This window comes from Cyanistes caeruleus, chromosome 2, assembly GCF_971803275.1.
Source record: "Cyanistes caeruleus chromosome 2, bCyaCae1.hap1.1, whole genome shotgun sequence".
Lineage (NCBI taxonomy): Eukaryota > Metazoa > Chordata > Aves > Passeriformes > Paridae > Cyanistes > Cyanistes caeruleus.
The window spans coordinates 30,407,122-30,422,889 of NC_141702.1; the positions used below are offsets into that span (position 1 = coordinate 30,407,122).

Here is a 15,768-nt window from a genome sequence, read left to right on the forward strand (position 1 = left end):
ATAATAATAATAATTTATAATGATGCTCCATGCCCTTTTGAGTTTCTAGAAAAACTGAGAGCAAGAGTTATAGAAGTTTGGAAAAATTTCTTTCCAATACTGTTTTTACATATTTCTGTGACAATTGTTTCTGCTTTTCATGGATAAACTGCAGAACTATGTCAACCAGGTGCTAAGCCATGCTGCACCTGGCTTTCCTGAATATTTGCTTTTATTTTGATTAATACACTGCTTAACTGTACTCATTCCCTCTCCTGACTCACTTTTCCCATCTATTGTGAATAAACACCTTGCCCACGGCGATATTCTAAATCATACTTCTGACAGACTATGGCAAAGCAAGTGGTGGGTGAATGGAGGATGGTTTTGTGTAGGACTGGGCTGTGACTTAAAAGATTCAGGTTTATTCCACATGTAAAGATTTTCTGTGTAGCCTTAGGCAAGTCCCTTACCTTTACTGTGGCATGGTCTCCAACTGTGATATGGGAACAAGAAATTTTATTTTTTCCTGCTGTGTCTGTTTTCCATAATTGTGCTAAAAGAAATCTCTCCCAAGTGAAAACTAGTATTGTGTTATTGGATAAGACCCAGTACAACTGGGCCTCCAATTTAGTTAGTATTACAGGAACAAAATCAAAGAGCAATTTTTAATACCTAAACATGAAGGAAGTAAGCAAATGTCATTTTAATTGATTCAGGTCTAAAAAATTCAGCAAAAGGAAATTACGTTTTTTTACTGTAAATTCTTAGTCACTTCTTAATTTTATTTTGCCCTCCATGCAAGCCTTAATGAGAAGAAACCACATTTATGCCTATGTCAGTAGGATGTAATTATAGGGGGGTTGCATCTGAAGGCTGTAGCAGCTGAAACTACCAGTAATGTTCTATGAGATTTTTCCTTTTTTATAAAGTGAAGGGGAGAAAAATTGTTCACAAGATGGATTTTTGTCACTTATCACAGAGTCACAGAATCATAGAAAAATAGAATCACAGAAAAATAGAATCACAGAATGGTTTGGAGTTGGAAGGGATGTTAAGATCATCCAGTTCCAACCCCACTGCCATGGGCAGAGAACCTTCCACTAGACCAGGATGCTCATCCAACCTAACCTTTAACACCTCTAGGAATGGGGCATCCACAAGTTCTCTGGGTAACCTGTTCCAGTGCACCCACACAGTAAAGAACTTCATTCTAATATCTAACCTAAATCTTACGTCCTTCAGCTTAAGGCCTTGTCCCTTGTCCTTACTACTACATGCCCTTGTGAGAAGCCCGTCCCCAGCTCTCCTGTAGGCCCCATTTAGGTGATGGAAGGCTGCACTAAGGTCTTCCTGGAGCCTTCACTTCTGAGGATGCTGAACAACCTTGATTCTCTCAGCCTGTCTTCAAGGGAACTGGTCCAGCACTGTGGTCAGTTTAGTGGCTCTCCTCTAGGTGATGTCCCAAAAGGTCAAGTCATGTTGAACTTTTTGTCCAGAAACACCCCCAAGTCTTTCTCCTCAGGGCTACTTTTGATCCATCCTCTGCCCAGCCTGTACTTGTGCCTGAGTTTTTGCATGAGTCTTGAGCTTTTATTAAATCTTGTAGCATGCATTGATCTTCACCTTTCTCTAGTCTAGAAGATAAGACTTGCCAATGGTGTATGCCAAACGTCCACTTTATCTTCCTGGATACTGATTTATTTAGAGTCCTTATACACAAACTTCTACCATATTTGATTTTCAGAGTAGAACTTCTCCCCAGCAGTTAAGTAATAAGCTACAAAATGTGCTTCCAAAGTCATATTGTATTGCAGATAAAGATTTTCTACTAGAAATTCCGAAGACTAGACTTATATTTGTATGTAATGTATTGAATATATTATAGCACTCCTATATTGCATCATTATGAAAAGTCCATATGTTCTGTGGGAAAAAGTAATCATAGCTCCTGAAGCACAAGTGTATGCAAATGCAATAATATATTGTTATATCCAGTAGTCAGAAACACAGAAGTATATAGGTTGAAAAAAGCCTCTGTGAGTCTTCCAGTCCAACTTCCTTCTCAAAGCAGAGCTCACTTCAAAATCAGACCATGGTCTTTTTCAGCCAAGTTCTGCAATCTTTGGGGACAGGGGTTTCACAGTGTGTGGTGCATTGACCCTGTCAGTGTACCCACCAAAGCCTCCCTATCATTCCCCTTCCTCAGCTGGATGGAGGAGAGAAAATATAATGAAAGGCTCATGGGTCAAGATAAGGGCAGGGAGGGATATGTATCTTCATTAATTACAATACCTATTCATTTGGGTTAGAACATCAGCTAATGAGTGCCAGCAATTCAGACAATAGTCAAAGACCTGTTTTTTGTTGCTTGACTCATTGTGCAGCATGAGTGACAAGTGTTTCAAGAAGGAATTTAGCAAAACATTGGTAGAATCAATTGTTACTGGGTGCTGATTAGTCAGTTCATGATACTCTGGATAAAATGAACCTCTTTTCTGATCCAGTTTGTAGATGGCTTCACTAGCACGGTGGTATTGTTGGTGAAGCAGTGCAAGAGGAAAGGATGATCCTTACCACCAACAGTTTATGTGTCACAGCAATACCAGTTCTGCCAGCTCGTGTCCACAAACACATGTGCTGTGACTGCTAAGGGTTGGACATGGCATGTGCAAGAATTTCTGCAGTGATACCATTTGTTTGGATCTTCCTCACAAGGAAGAGGAAGATCCAAACTTTTTGCTTTTTTTGCCTGTGTGTGTTCATCAGAATCATGAAACATACAGGCTAAACTCATGTCAACTCAAAATTGTGCTCAAGTTTTCCTGATTATAACTGCCCGGCTTGTGTAATTATTTCCACTTCTTCAGTGGATTGTGTGATACTAAATTTGTTCCTAGAATGGAGCCTGTTCATTGAGGACAGTGATGCCATAGCTCTACCTCTCACTTCAGGTACTTTGTACACAAAGGCTGTTGCTCAGAAGGAGGTTGTTTCGGATGGATAGATAGGTGCAATATATAACTTAGCTCTTCAGTAAGCTTATGCAGCAGGTATTTGTGGCCAGTTGTAGGTGAAATGATTTTTCAGACCTGGGAAGCAAACCTCCTACTGGACATCTTACTTTAAAAACACTTAGATTATCTGGACTGCATAAAGGTACAGGATTGTGATACAAAAAGTAAAGTCTATGTACACCGGGTCATTTTCCCAAGAAAATCTTATTTCTCTGAATTCTAGCAGTGCTGCTCAGAAACATAGAGATTTAATAACAGGTTATTATCCTAATGTCTTTAATGAACTAAGTTAAGTGGTAGCTGTATTCCTCTCTACTAATGAAGACTGTACAGAGACAGTCTTACATTAATGTTGGTGAAGTACAAACAATATAGATACTGGATCAGGGTACTGTAAAATATTAACAATTATTAATATTCTTTCTTTTTCAGTTTTCTCCTTGTGTTTGGTTGCTTGATTTTGTCCGTGTTTTCTACTATTCCTGAACACACAAAACTTGCCTCTGGTTGTCTCTTCATTTTGGTAAGTGAAAATTCTAAATACAAGAGTTTTACATATACTTTTGTATACATTCTAATAATCTCTCTTCCCATGGAAGAAGTAATATAATACAGTGACTGAACACTTAAAAAAAAAAAAAAATCAGAGTTTTGCTTGGAATGATGAAAAAATTATGAGATAGAAGATTACACCATCTTTTTTATTTAAAAACAGGCCAGATAGCAAGACAGTGCTAATAGAGTATGGTCCTGCATCCCCTTCTTTGCTTCAGAACTGCTGTGGTTTATAACTGATAGATTTTCTACTGCAGTTTGGCAGTGACTGAGCATGAAAGACCTTTGATATTGCTGCTGTCTTTTATAAAGTCAGTATGTAGTAAGAGACACTTAAAATAGGAATTAATTTTGGTATCTTAGATACGGATTTGGGCTAGCTATTGGTAGATACTGACAATTTATTAGCAGTTGCTGCAGTAGGATGTGGTAGTTTCATTATTTCTTCATAATGTGTGCTTTTGTATTATGTTTATCTCTCCTTTTTCCCTTCTGAGGTAAATGAAAGTGGCTTTAATCCCTAAAAGTGCTTAACACTTTTCATGCATTGTACAGGCGCCACTTTATTCATCTGCTTCTTGATGGGCCATTTAGTTCTGCAAGTGATGGCCTGAGGATAGGCAATAGCAAATATTAAAACGTCACCGTGTACCCAGAGTTACCATGGTTATTTCAGTTCCATGTATTCAGCAGACTGTGGCTTGTTAAGTAGTGCCTGAGGTGAAGTAACTGTTGACAAATGCCAACATTCTAATTGTCGTCGCTGTGTATACCCAAAAGCTCTGGTCTTCAGAACGGATCCCTAATTAATTATGGCGTGAGCAGGCTGATAAGCGTAATTATGTTGTGTGCTGTGTCTTTACAGCACAAGGGGCCACTGCATCAAATACCTGAACTAAATACCCAGAACTGGCTTAGGTGAAGGTATGTGGTGTTCTGCTCCACTGTATGGTTTCTTAGCAGGGCTAATTAGGGAGAACCATGCTAAATGTTGCCTTTTTCTTCCTTGCCATATTAGTGCTTTCTCTGAAGAAAAGACAAGGTGACATTAAACCAGGTAAAAAAGATCAGATTTAAACCTGCACTCATACCCAGACCCATTATTTACAAATCTGAACAAAACTTGGTAAATGGAAGTTTGTTTTAATGTTCTGCAGATAATTATATTATTGTAACTGGTATCCTAATTGCTAAGATTTTTTGGTATAGAAAACGGGAAAATCTGATTAGTCCAAAAATACTCTATTTGCAATAAAAGGTGCTTTTGTGACACGTAATCTGTTTCCCTGTATACTTATGCAAATTGGTTGCAGAAATGCCATTTGTTCTGACATAAAATATGCATTTCCCAAGAGCCACGTATTTGTTGATTGTGCTGGTACACTTACCACTGCTGATTCCTCAGCTGGCTGGTTCCCTGTACTGTGCCAGGGGTCTCACAGGAGCCACAGTGAGCAGGAGCTCTGTGAAAGCCTGGCCTTGCTCCCAGCACTGGGTAGAGGTGTGCTGAGCTCTGACTGCTGGTACACCAGTCCTTGGAGAGGTGTCCATCAGCTGAGCAGAGCTGCTCAGTGTCTGCTGGGGGAAACTTTGGTACTTTTTGCCACTAAGGCTTCAAAAATGAGCTTTGTCCATCTTAACTGTTCTGACTGTACATACCATGGCATCCTCTGAACATGGAATAGGACTTAAGGAAGAAGAGTGTGGATGGTTGATCCTTGAAGCATCAATACTAGCCTCATCCAGCATTTCTATACTATAGCCTACTGTGTTCAACAAAACTTTGGCAGGAATAAACCTAGTGATGACGAATTTTGCATCTCCTGCTGTGAGTCTCTAATGGAGAAAAATATAAACATAGCAAAGTATGAAGTTCCAGAAGCATGCTAAACTGACTGCTTTATTGCAGTTTGCTGATGCATGGTTTATTCCTTCTCTACATACTGAATCATTAGCTGATATTAACAGTGTTATCAAAACAGACTTTTACAGCCATGAACCAAGAGGAAAATACATTTCTACATTAACTCGGGAGCTGTTGTTTTGGCTGTGCTGACACCTAACTGCAGCCACTAGAGCTTGTGCAACCTTTTCCTTGCAGTGATTCACACAGATCTTCCAAATGTGTCATTTAGTAAGACAGCTGTATTAACTATCAGATCTGGTTTAATACTGTTTGTGCTTTGTGCTTGAAATAGAAGATATATATTTATTTTCTAATGAAGTACCGTACAAATGTAACAATCCATAGAGCTGCCTGCTGGGTTTCTGTGAACTGTTTGTTTTGCAGATTTATTCCAGATGGTCTCCCTCCAGCCATGTTAATTGGCTAAAAAGCTAATGTAATGTTCCTTCAACTTAATACCTGAGCTGCTGCATGCACTGGCACCTGTGGCTTTTGACATATTGCAGCTATTCACAATTACACAGGGAGATTAAAGAGGGAAGTGTAGATGAGCTGAGCAAACCTTTTCCTCCTTCTCAGAAAGGCCAGAGGAGCTGAGAAGATTATTCTTCTCCAATCAGTCAATTCCATTTATCTGCCTGAGCTGCGCCTTACAAGGGAGCAGAGAACATATCTCATAATCACTGCATCCCAAATACTCTCTCAGAAACATGCAGCAGGGTGTGATAGCTCAAAGTAAATCGTTTAGGAAAGCAGTAATAGCTGAGGGCTTCTGAGCTTCAGCAGAGGTTAATGGACTCATCTGGGCTGCAGAAATGCCTGAGCTCTGCTACCAGAGCTGAGGCAAACCTGTCCTGCTGTGTTGTGCTGGACCCAGCTTCAATTCTGGCATCCACACAAGTACTACTGTGTTCCAAGGCATCTTCTCCTTATCAGGAAATCTGTCAAGGGAAACGCCTCTATTATTTGAATTTTATGCTCAAAATGAAAGTGATGCAGATAAGTGCATGTTACATACAGTTGGATTGTTGCATCAGTAATTAATTTGGTTAGATTTGTGTCCAGAAATAATGAGAGTAACCAGGAGGAGAGCATCAGATAAAACTCTTATACACACAAAGATAATCATGTTTTAGCCTCATCTGTGCACACAATTTCTGGCACTTAACTTGTAGCAGTGATATATCCCAGACAGCCAGTAGAATAAAAATCTACTTCAGCATCAAAATAACCACAAGCAGTTTAAGAATCCAACTAACACAGCAAGAAAATAATCTTTGGTGTATTGCTGATCTACAAGTACATTTGCTAGCACTTTATCAAATAATAAACACAAGGGGAGTAAAACTGAGGCTGTGAAGGCAAAATCAAATCTTTTGGGGAAGATAGCCAAGGAGGAATATTATCTGGAACTGGAGGTCATTCACTCTCTTGACCAAACTCTATATTTTAACTTCATTTGCAGCCAAAGCTGAAAGTTACATGAATTTCTGGTTCACTTCTGTTTGTCTGCTGTCAATGCAAGAAAATTAATAAAATAATTTGAGTGGACCCAGGAAGCTTTGACAAACTGAGAAGTAAAAAAAAAAAAAGTCTTGGATCAATTTAAGTGCTTCATTTGACCTGGTTTAAAATATTACTTGTGTATTTGATTATTTTAGAACTTTTGGCTTAAAACTCAGATTGAGGTTATAGGAAACAAAATTTCATTTTTATTTGAAGTGAGAAAGCTATTTTCTTTTTTTTCTTTTTTTCTTTTTTTTTTTGTAATTTTAATTTTTAATGAAGAAGGGTAGATTGAAAAACGCAAGTGAATTTCTGCAGCAGTGGTTTTATCAAATCTGTTTTGTGGTTTTCTCTGGAAATGGCTGATGTAGAAAGCTGTACCCAGATTTGTAGAATAAAGGCCTGAAAATGTACTCTAGGAACACATTCTTCAGGCAGAAATAGCTCCCAAAGATATAAAGCAGACAGCATGCACAGGATGAAGCTGGTTTCTCCATGTACTGTGGTCACTTACATGAACACAAAAGGAGTTTGTGAATTTAGAAATTCTTACCTTTCCAGGATTTTTTTATCCTAATATCGTTATATAAAAGAAAGAGGATACACAGTGGCTTAAAAACATAGGGTATAGCTGCCCCATAACAGGCAAGCATATATGCGGTTTGTCTCTGCCCTAGGAAGTAAGTCCATCCACAGAAATGTAATCATACAAATCTGCTACAGCATTATAAAGCTAGCCAGAGTGGATTTAAAAAGGGAGATGGATAGCTCAATTTAAAAAAAAAAAAAAAAAATAGCATTTTTCAGTTTAGATTGTACCATCACTTGAATCCCCTTGCCATGCTTTGATAAAAGACCACCAGACCTGACAAAGGACTTAATGATGGCTCTATAGGACCAGCTATCAAGGCATAAAAAGAAAAAATTATCTTGAAAGATTGCAAATAAAGATACATCTCTAACAACAGTAAGGTATAGACTGTATCACTGGAATTTTGTTGAGTCTTCTTCTGAGAAAAGGAGATTAATTTATCCCTGGGCTAAAAATCAGTGAGTTTGTCAAAACTCAAAATCAGTATTTCTCAAAAAATACTGACTTGTAGGGTTTTATTTTCCAAATCAAATCTTAGCTTTGAAATTTCAAAATTCCTCCTAGAAATCTCTGAAAAATCACATTAGACATGCAACATTAATGTTATCGAAGATATAATAAGGGAGGGAAATACCATGTTGATATGGTCAAAACCTTCATGTTTTCAGTCTTGTTTGGATTAATGTATGCTAATATTATAGCATGAGCAAAAAACAATTCAACTGTCATAAAAAACTGTTAGCTTTGAAAATATTCCATATTTTCAAATATATACCATATATACCATACAAAAATGAATATTTTCACATCTTTGCTGTTTAAATTGATACTCTCCTATTATGAATACAGATTTGACCAAGTCAGAGCTGACTGTTGTTACAAAAATTTGGGCAAGAGTTCATCACAACTGCTTGTGAATCTTTGTGTAGAAACAGAACAGACTTCCCACTGGAAATGTAAATGCTGGGTGCACTTCGATGAAATTAAAAGTTATTACAAGGAAGTCTGACAGAAAACAAAAATCTAAATTAAATGATGGAATTATAAACAATGGCTGTCCTCAAATTAATTCTTCTCTCAGAAGGCAGTGTTGGCACTACCAACCAGCAAAGCTCTCTAACAAACAAGTACACACTGTAGCTATGAGAGAGAGATTAAATTAACCATAAAAATTATTTCCTAACAGAACATGGCACTGCACATAAAACTCTCGAGATATCTATATATTGTCAATAGAAGGTATCTATATATTGTCAACAATGCTGAGGGTGATAAGTACGCTTCAACAGACCAGAGAATAAAGATGTCTCAATCCTGGCCTAAGCCTATTATTGATATTGTTATGAGATTGATTATATTGTTAGCAATGTTTTGTCCTTTCTTTTATTCTTCTGCATTAAGCAGAAATTACCTTTGTAAAGAAAAGATTGAACATCACACATGGAACAAAATAATTTTTCTATTGTAATTAAAATTGCAATATATTAGGTTCTACCGGGAAATCTTAAATGGGTTTGATGACTAAAGATGATTAAAATTGCATTGTGATCTACAGTCAGGGAGAAAAATAATCTCATAACTGAATCACTTGAAGAAGATAGGATAACTATGAACCGTTACCTCAAGTGCTACAGCATTCAGCAGCAAATGCAGTAGAAGGCAAGAGAGATTTTGTCACTGCCAGAGCAAAACTACCAATCAGTTGTGTTTAACAAAAAATCTGCATTAATATGGAATGTTAGGATCACTGGACTTGCCACAAGTCAGTGGCTGCTGGATGAAATGCCATCCACAAAATTATTTTCCGTTCCTCTGAATTAACAGAGCACGTATACAGAAATGCTTGGCAATGTGCTGTGAAGAAATATGAATGGAAATAGCGAAACCACAAGCAGTGATAAATGTAACAAGTTCGTGGCCTAGTACATTTTTAATATTACAAGGACTAACCTGTAGTGAAAAAGCCAGTGTTGAATTTCTAAATAGGTACATTACACTAATTTGTGTTGTTTTTCAGTTCCTATATAAGAGCTGTTTCTTAGCTTATCTTGTTGATGACATTGTATGGCTATATGCAGTGAATCAGTAGAGAAGATACTGGTACTGAGAACAATCAGTTTCTGATTCCTTTTGTTTCCTAAAACAAAGAGAATTAATATTCAAAGGTGGCAAATATATTAAAAGAGCCTTTAACCAGCCTTTCAAGAGACCACATTCTCTGGAGAACACATAATGTGTAGGAGGATTTTGAGATTAGGGGCAGAAAATGGGGAGGATTAGATGTCAGTGATAGGATGGCAGGCTTCAGATTAATAAGGCTATAATTCTTTGAGGAGGGGAAAGCATATCTCCTTTTAGGTTACCAAACCATCTGTCCTGGACTTCCTTTAAGGACAAGTAAGCAACATTCCTTACACAAATATTCTTCCTATGACATCTCTTCTTTCTTGTTTTATCACTTTAAGTGATAACAAGGTAGCATGGGAAATCATCTCCAAGGAATAAGTGTAATATTTTCTGCAGATGTAGATTTGTGATAGTTTATGCTAGATCCTGCAGTATGAATTTTTTTGGCTTTGCCAGAGTTTGCTACAGAGATCAAGAGTTACCTCCTTAAAACGGGTAAGAAAGAGTTTAGATTGCAACAATAAGCATGGATAGATATCAAACTCTCTATCAGAAATTCAGACCTGACCTTTGTCAGGGAAATATTGATTTTCCAAATGGAAATGCAGAATACGTCCCCAGAGGAAAGCCAAAGTACATGGTTAAAAATAACATGTAAGGAAAAAATTCTACAAATCATTAAATGTCAAAAGGAAAAGAGTGCTGAAGAAGGCAGCACATCAGTGATATGAAAGCTGTTTGGAAATCTAGGGAAAATCCAGCATCTGAGTAACACAGAAAAGCTGCAAACCACTCTGTCTCTTTGCAGAGACGTGACAAAGCATGTGAAGACACAGCTTGCTGCAGTCAAAATGTGAACTTTCCTCAAGTGACAGGAGAAATCTGTTCACAAGATTCAGTTTAGAAGCTGTGAATTCAAGCAAATGTCCAGCACACAGCTGGATAAACACACAATGGGTGAGCAACTGGCTCACATGTTGGCCACCAAGAGTTGTAGTGAATGAGGTAACACCAGACTGGTAATCTGCCACTAGTGAAGTCTCACAGGACTCCATCCCTGGCCCTCTGCTCTTCAACATCTTCATAAATGGCTTAGAGGCAGGACTGAAAGGGGTACTGAGCAAGTTTGCAGATGATTCAAAAGAGGAAGGAGCTGCTTCCCTTAGAGGCAGGGAAGCCCTGCAGAGACATCTTGACAAATCAAGCCTGACAGAGTTCAAGAAGTGTTTGAACAATGTTGTCAGGCAGAGGGTGTGATTCCTGGGGGTGGTGCTGTGCAGTGCCAAGTGTTGGACTCGATGTGCCTTGTGGGTCCCTTCCAAATCAGCTTGTTCTGTGAAATAAGTACTAAAATACAGGCAAAAACACCAAACAAACAAATCTGCAAGAATCCAGAATAGACATACCTATAATGAAAAAATCCACCTAAAGTGAAGGTGATGGTAAATACACAAACACACAGTGGAACTAAGTTCAGTTTTGAGGACCCTGGGTTGGGGCTAAGTTACAAGGGTGAATTAGCAAAATAAGTACTGGCCATTTTAGGCTTTTAGTCTTCCATTAAGTACCTAAGGAAAGGGTGTATGTCATGGACAGGACAACAATAATAAATTTGGTATCACATCTGAACCAGACAGGAATTGGCTAATTGTACCAAAAGAAGATATGATCACAGGAAATGTATGGCTCATAAAGATATATGTATGTTTTCTTTTTCCAAGAGACCAAATTCCATAAGCCTGGAACAATGTAATAGGAAAACCTGCAAAATAGACAGCAAATGGCATGATGTGTAAAACACAAAGACTTGGTATACTGGCTCTCAAAATGCAGTTATTTGACTAAAAAAGGGGGACCAAGTCAACTTTTTAATGGAACTTAAGGAACTGAATAAAACTATTGTGACCAGATACTTGTCCAGGTAGCAGAATTGTTTGGTGAAGTAATATTTTTGAGAAACTAAATGCATGAATAGACTTTGGCTGACTGGGTTGAGTACCTACCAAGACCAGTTTGTAAAAAGTTACAAACTGTCAGAAAACACTTTCTTAAAGTTGTTTTCTGAAAACTTTTGGTACTGGTAACATTTCAGTATATACCAACGGAGATGCACTTAGGTCTCCCAGTGGTTAAAATATGCACAGATGAACACCTCAGGAAGCTCTCGTAATGAGTTTTGACTCAAAGGGAAGAAGTAATTTTAAAAAGAACACTGCAGAGATCATTTGCAAAATCTCCAGCATTTAGCAACTCACAACATGCTAAGGCCAAAGAATTAAAGAGCGTCCTACTCTTCAGTACAACATGTCAGATGTTACCAGTTAATTCACATTGATCAGCTGTAACAATTAGCCTAAGCCCTTGCATCAATACAAAATCAATATGGATGCCAGGGCATAAAAGGATTCAGAGTTCTGATGCCCAGAGTTCTGATTCTACACTTGTTTTGGACAGAGAAGATACAAAATTCTTCACGAACATTTCAAATGGAAAATTTTGAATCTGTGTTGCCACAGAGACATGCTTGAATGTCTGCCTCTAATATGACATCAGAAATTTGACTACAGCAGAAAAAAATGCGTGAAGAAATCACAAAGGAAATGTGAAGGCCTGGGTACAGCTGTACAGAGCTTCTTTGTTTTCAATCCAAGGACAAATTTAAAACCAAAATTAGACCATTTACTCCTGAAATCTCACTAAAGAGATAGAAAATATGAACAAGCACAGAGAAGGGTAAAAAAATTTTGGAAAGTAGAAAAATTATTCTATAATGTGACTTTTAGGCTATCATCTCTAAAGAATTATTTTAGATGTGCAGTTGCACCTGACACGTAAACAAATGGCACAAAGCATTGAGTGCAAATGGCTGGGAAACACCACGTTTAAAGGTGATGCAGTATCTGGGAAAGAGCAGGATAGACATGGAGAAGTCAGTGTTTCCCATTGCCCTTTTCCCTGTTTGAAAGAGGGTATCCAATGATCATCAGAGTGTCCCTAGAAGAACCACGTCCACCAGAAGGAGCTTTGGGATCTGTGTGCCCACAAGTTGCAAATTGCCCCCATGGTGACCACACTGACCATGATGGCCAGTGCAGCCCTGTGGCACTAGTTCCTCTGGCACCAGCAGGTCCTCAGCAGTTGGCCCATGATGGTGATGTGAAGTGAGTCTGCTGGCCTTGGGAGGCAGAGGATGCTGAGGAAGGTTAGCACAGTTTCAGTGGTAGGGATCATACATTGTGTCCGATCTCATAAATACTTGTTTTTACAAGAGATTATGAAAAACATAAATAAATGGCATCTATGTAATTCTGCTGCTGGGTTGTACTATCTGATTCTGGTTTTATTTGAAATAAAAATTCACTGATTTTTCTGCTGCAAAGGAATAAAGAAGAAGCATTATTGATGGGTGCCATGTCAGATAGACACACTAAAAGCTAGAAGGGAGTTGAATAGCAGAAGTCATATATATAATATGTGGACTAAGCATATAACTGGGATTTTAATATTATATCAGTAGATTTGTAGCCATGTATTTGAGTAAAAGGCACAAAACTGATTTCTCAATAATCCTTCTTTTAATGTAGAATCTGCATGGAAATTCTTAACCATAATATGGAAAATCAAGTGCACTAAAAGTATCACATCCATTATAAAACTGATAAATGATAAAAAGGTGCATAAATTTTACTTCATGCTTATTGTGTATTCACTGGGAGCTGAAGTGAAGTCTCTGGTTGTGATTTATATGCCACTAATAGGTTCTATTCTGGGTTATGTTTTTAGATTTATGGCAGTCTCTCCCTCTGTTCAACTGCAGTTGGAAAGAATTAAAACATTAGTTTTTATCTACAAGCATGTAGATGTGTTTGTTAGCTGTTTAGACCAAAGATCTCCTCTGTTTAGTGCTGAACCAGGAATAAAACAAATTGTTCAAATTTACTATTATTTTAAACTATAAAGCATGCATGTATTCTTACCTGCTTGTTTTAATCTGGAAAATGGCCAGTATAACACAATTGCCTGTAGTCCTACACCAGCTTCTGCATCATAACTTTTTAAAGCCCAGACTTCTATCAGGTTTCATTGAGACAGACCAGGATTGTGCTTGCCCTCACATACCAGTGGCATATCTTTAAAGTGTACAGCCCAGCTTTAGAGCTTAGTACCTGGAATCAGTAGGGGGGGGGGGGGTGTTTTGGCTTTGGAGATGGATATTATTGATAAACTGAGGTGCTCTGTTTTTTTGCTTTAATTGAATGATAAAACAATCTCATCTTCTTTGATGAGCCATAAACCAGTCAGCCATAAATTAAAGTATGAGAACATGTTTATTCTCTCTCCTTTCAAAATTATTTGGAAACACTGAACTTCCCTGTTTTGGAAACACTGGACTTGGCTATTTATGAGATTCTAGGGAAGAGGGGATATAGCCCAAGCACTATCAGATGACATTGTTCCTCATGTTCTGCTGTGTTAGTGTAGTGACGCTTACTGATTTACACCAAATGAGGATCTGCAGTGCAGCTACACTGCAGAGATGTTGTCTTCAGAAGAGAAACACTTGTGGCCCTACTAAAGCTTATTTCAGAGGATTCATTTGGTCTGTTCTTGTCCATTTCTCCAACTTCTGACAAAGTCAGTTGTAAACACAGTTCTCCTATGAGCTCAAGGCAGGCAGCTTCTCACATCAGTCTGCAGCTCTGTTGTGCTACTTCATTAGCCTTTAGAATAATTAAAATCACTATTTCTGTACAAGAAATATAATTAAAATAAGAGCAGAGACATTGCCTTGGGGGTGGATTTCTTATAGACAAGCCTCAGCTCATTTCCACATTGCAAAATAACCAGAAGCATCCTAGACCAGCATAGAGTGCTCAACTTTGGTCATTTTCTTATTGCAAAAATGGTTCTAATTCCCCAAAGTTACAGTCTACAGGCACCTGATTCATCATCAGCAAATTATTTTCAGTTTTAATAAGCAGTTATACTAAAGAGTGAGAAAGCTATTATATAAACTTTTCTTTGCCGTTAAAATGTTATGCTTAGGGTAATCCGTATCGTTAAAAACTTCCTGAGAAATAAACAATTTCAACAAATCATGTATCCTAATTGGATAGGAGGGGAAAAAAAAGGGGGGGAAAGTGCTGGATTGTACAAAGTATGCTTGATTTGCTTAATCATCAGCCTTGTTGATTAGAGCCCTCCAGGACCTTTTATTAACAGAAACCTTGCTCTTGATGACCTCTTATTTTCTTTTGCTGCCATTTGTGTGACCCTCATTGTTTCAGTGGTGTAACAACCCAGGAACACACAGATGTAAAACTCTTCAGGAGTACACTAGCCAAAAGCAACTGAGCCTTGTCAGCCCAAGTGTGACTCTTGCATGTGCATGGTTCCCCAAGACAACTGGAGCTGCATGTGCAGGAACATTTCAGAAGGAAAAGCTCATCAGTTTGGATGAACTGTGCTTTGAGGAGGAAGAAGAACTTTCCTCTGCCTGAACCATCAATGCATCTGCCATAGTGGTTACTGGGAGGTGCTAAATGTGAGCTTGAGCAGCCAAAAAAAGTGACAGATTGTGGTATCTCTGGTGTAAGGATAAATGCAGCTGTGATTGGAAAAGAGTAACAAGATAGGGAAAAGCAAGAAATGGAAAAGGCCAATGCACTTCTGCTCTACCTAGGAAGGGAAGGGTTAGGTTTCCATTAAATCTTAACTTGCTCATCACTTCAAATGCAGCCTTGCTTAATTTTGAAGAGGGACAGATTTATAGACAGTGCAAGATTTTCCCATTCTGATATAAATGTTGTTTCTCATTCTCATAAGTAATTCAAAATTAATGAAGTTCCATTATATTATATGTAGGACAGAGGTACTTGGAATGCATTATTTCTTCAGTCTACAAGTCTACAAAGCACGAAATCTAATGATTTATTCCATCACATGCCTTTCCAATTATGTTCTGATCTCCTGTTTCAATTGCTAAGGAACTGAACCCAAGATATTTCAAAGCCTCGATTTATGCTTAAGTTGGCAATAAGCCTTCCAAATGAAATTTAAAAAAAATTTAAATCCTGATCTTTTTG

General features: G+C 38.0%; 1 protein-coding gene across 3 annotated transcripts in view; it reads left to right on the forward strand.

Annotated features, from left to right (window-relative positions):
• KCNQ5 (potassium voltage-gated channel subfamily Q member 5) overlaps positions 1-15,768 on the forward strand; it is a 282,253-nt gene that overhangs the window by 192,035 nt on the left and 74,450 nt on the right. For all 3 annotated transcript variants that reach the window (XM_086876265.1, XM_086876266.1, XM_086876267.1), the window contains exon 2: positions 3,429-3,519. In XM_086876265.1, coding sequence (XP_086732391.1) covers positions 3,429-3,519 — 91 coding nt within the window. The remainder of the gene's footprint in view (positions 1-3,428; positions 3,520-15,768) is intronic.